Source organism: Etheostoma spectabile, chromosome 12, assembly GCF_008692095.1.
Source record: "Etheostoma spectabile isolate EspeVRDwgs_2016 chromosome 12, UIUC_Espe_1.0, whole genome shotgun sequence".
Lineage (NCBI taxonomy): Eukaryota > Metazoa > Chordata > Actinopteri > Perciformes > Percidae > Etheostoma > Etheostoma spectabile.
Genome location: NC_045744.1, coordinates 4,260,092 through 4,260,944, shown reverse-complemented (window position 1 = coordinate 4,260,944; position 853 = coordinate 4,260,092). Strand labels below are relative to the sequence as shown.

General features: G+C 40.6%; 1 protein-coding gene across 1 annotated transcript in view; it reads right to left on the bottom strand.

Moving 5' to 3' along the window:
* Positions 1 to 853, bottom strand: part of vwa5b2 (von Willebrand factor A domain containing 5B2) — a 15,775-nt gene that overhangs the window by 7,693 nt on the left and 7,229 nt on the right. The window contains exon 11 of the mRNA XM_032531661.1: positions 5 to 107. Coding sequence (XP_032387552.1) covers positions 5 to 107 — 103 coding nt within the window. The remainder of the gene's footprint in view (positions 1 to 4; positions 108 to 853) is intronic.

Here is an 853-nt window from a genome sequence, read left to right as displayed (position 1 = left end):
GGAGTCTCTCTTCATCATCTAAGAACTCTGTGGTCCCTCCTGTCAGTTTGGCAACGCCCTGCAGGAGTCTCCTGCAGGCTCGAGGACCCAGGCCCAGGCCAAAGCATCTGCAGAAGAGACACAGCATTACATTTTTAACAGAACTATTATGTGAAAATTGGCTTCAATTTCTACTATTGCAGAGTGGTACATTAACATACAGTGTGTGCTGTCACCTGGTTTTCCCATCTGAACAAATGAATTACTAGCCTCTTGCAAATCAGACTTATGTAAGTATATATTTTTGAAAGCCTAATTGCATACAGAGGCTTCCATTATCTAAGGAAAGAGATAATCTGGAGTCATCAAACAGACAGAGCAGTTATTTGGGCGAACAGAGTGATCACAAGCCATTTGGCTAATTGAGAGTTTGAAAAGAGCAGGGGACAGAATCATTGAAAAGGCTGCAATCTTGCTTGTCTTTTAAAACAGCAAGTCTTTCTGGTTGGTTAGATATTGTTAGCACTACCAAAATTTTATAAATACAAGACCTATTTTTTTAGGACTGTGAATACAGAAATTAGTTGGACTGAAATGTAATGTCACTGAAACAAAGAAATATTCACATAGTGTGCAAAAGGACATCCAAAATACAGTGTGGAAAGTCAGTCCAGCAGGAGAATACTAATGAAAGCTAATTTTGTTTTGTGCATTGCTGAAGGGCCCGAGGAAAACCAGAGGGGCGTGACCCTTACTGCAGAGAAGAGCACTTAACGGGATTACTGGGCGGGACAGAAAAATACCTCAGCCCTTTCTTTTCTTTTCGTTTCTTTCTTTCTTTCTTTTGCAGTGCTTTGGTCTCAGTTCTTCAAGA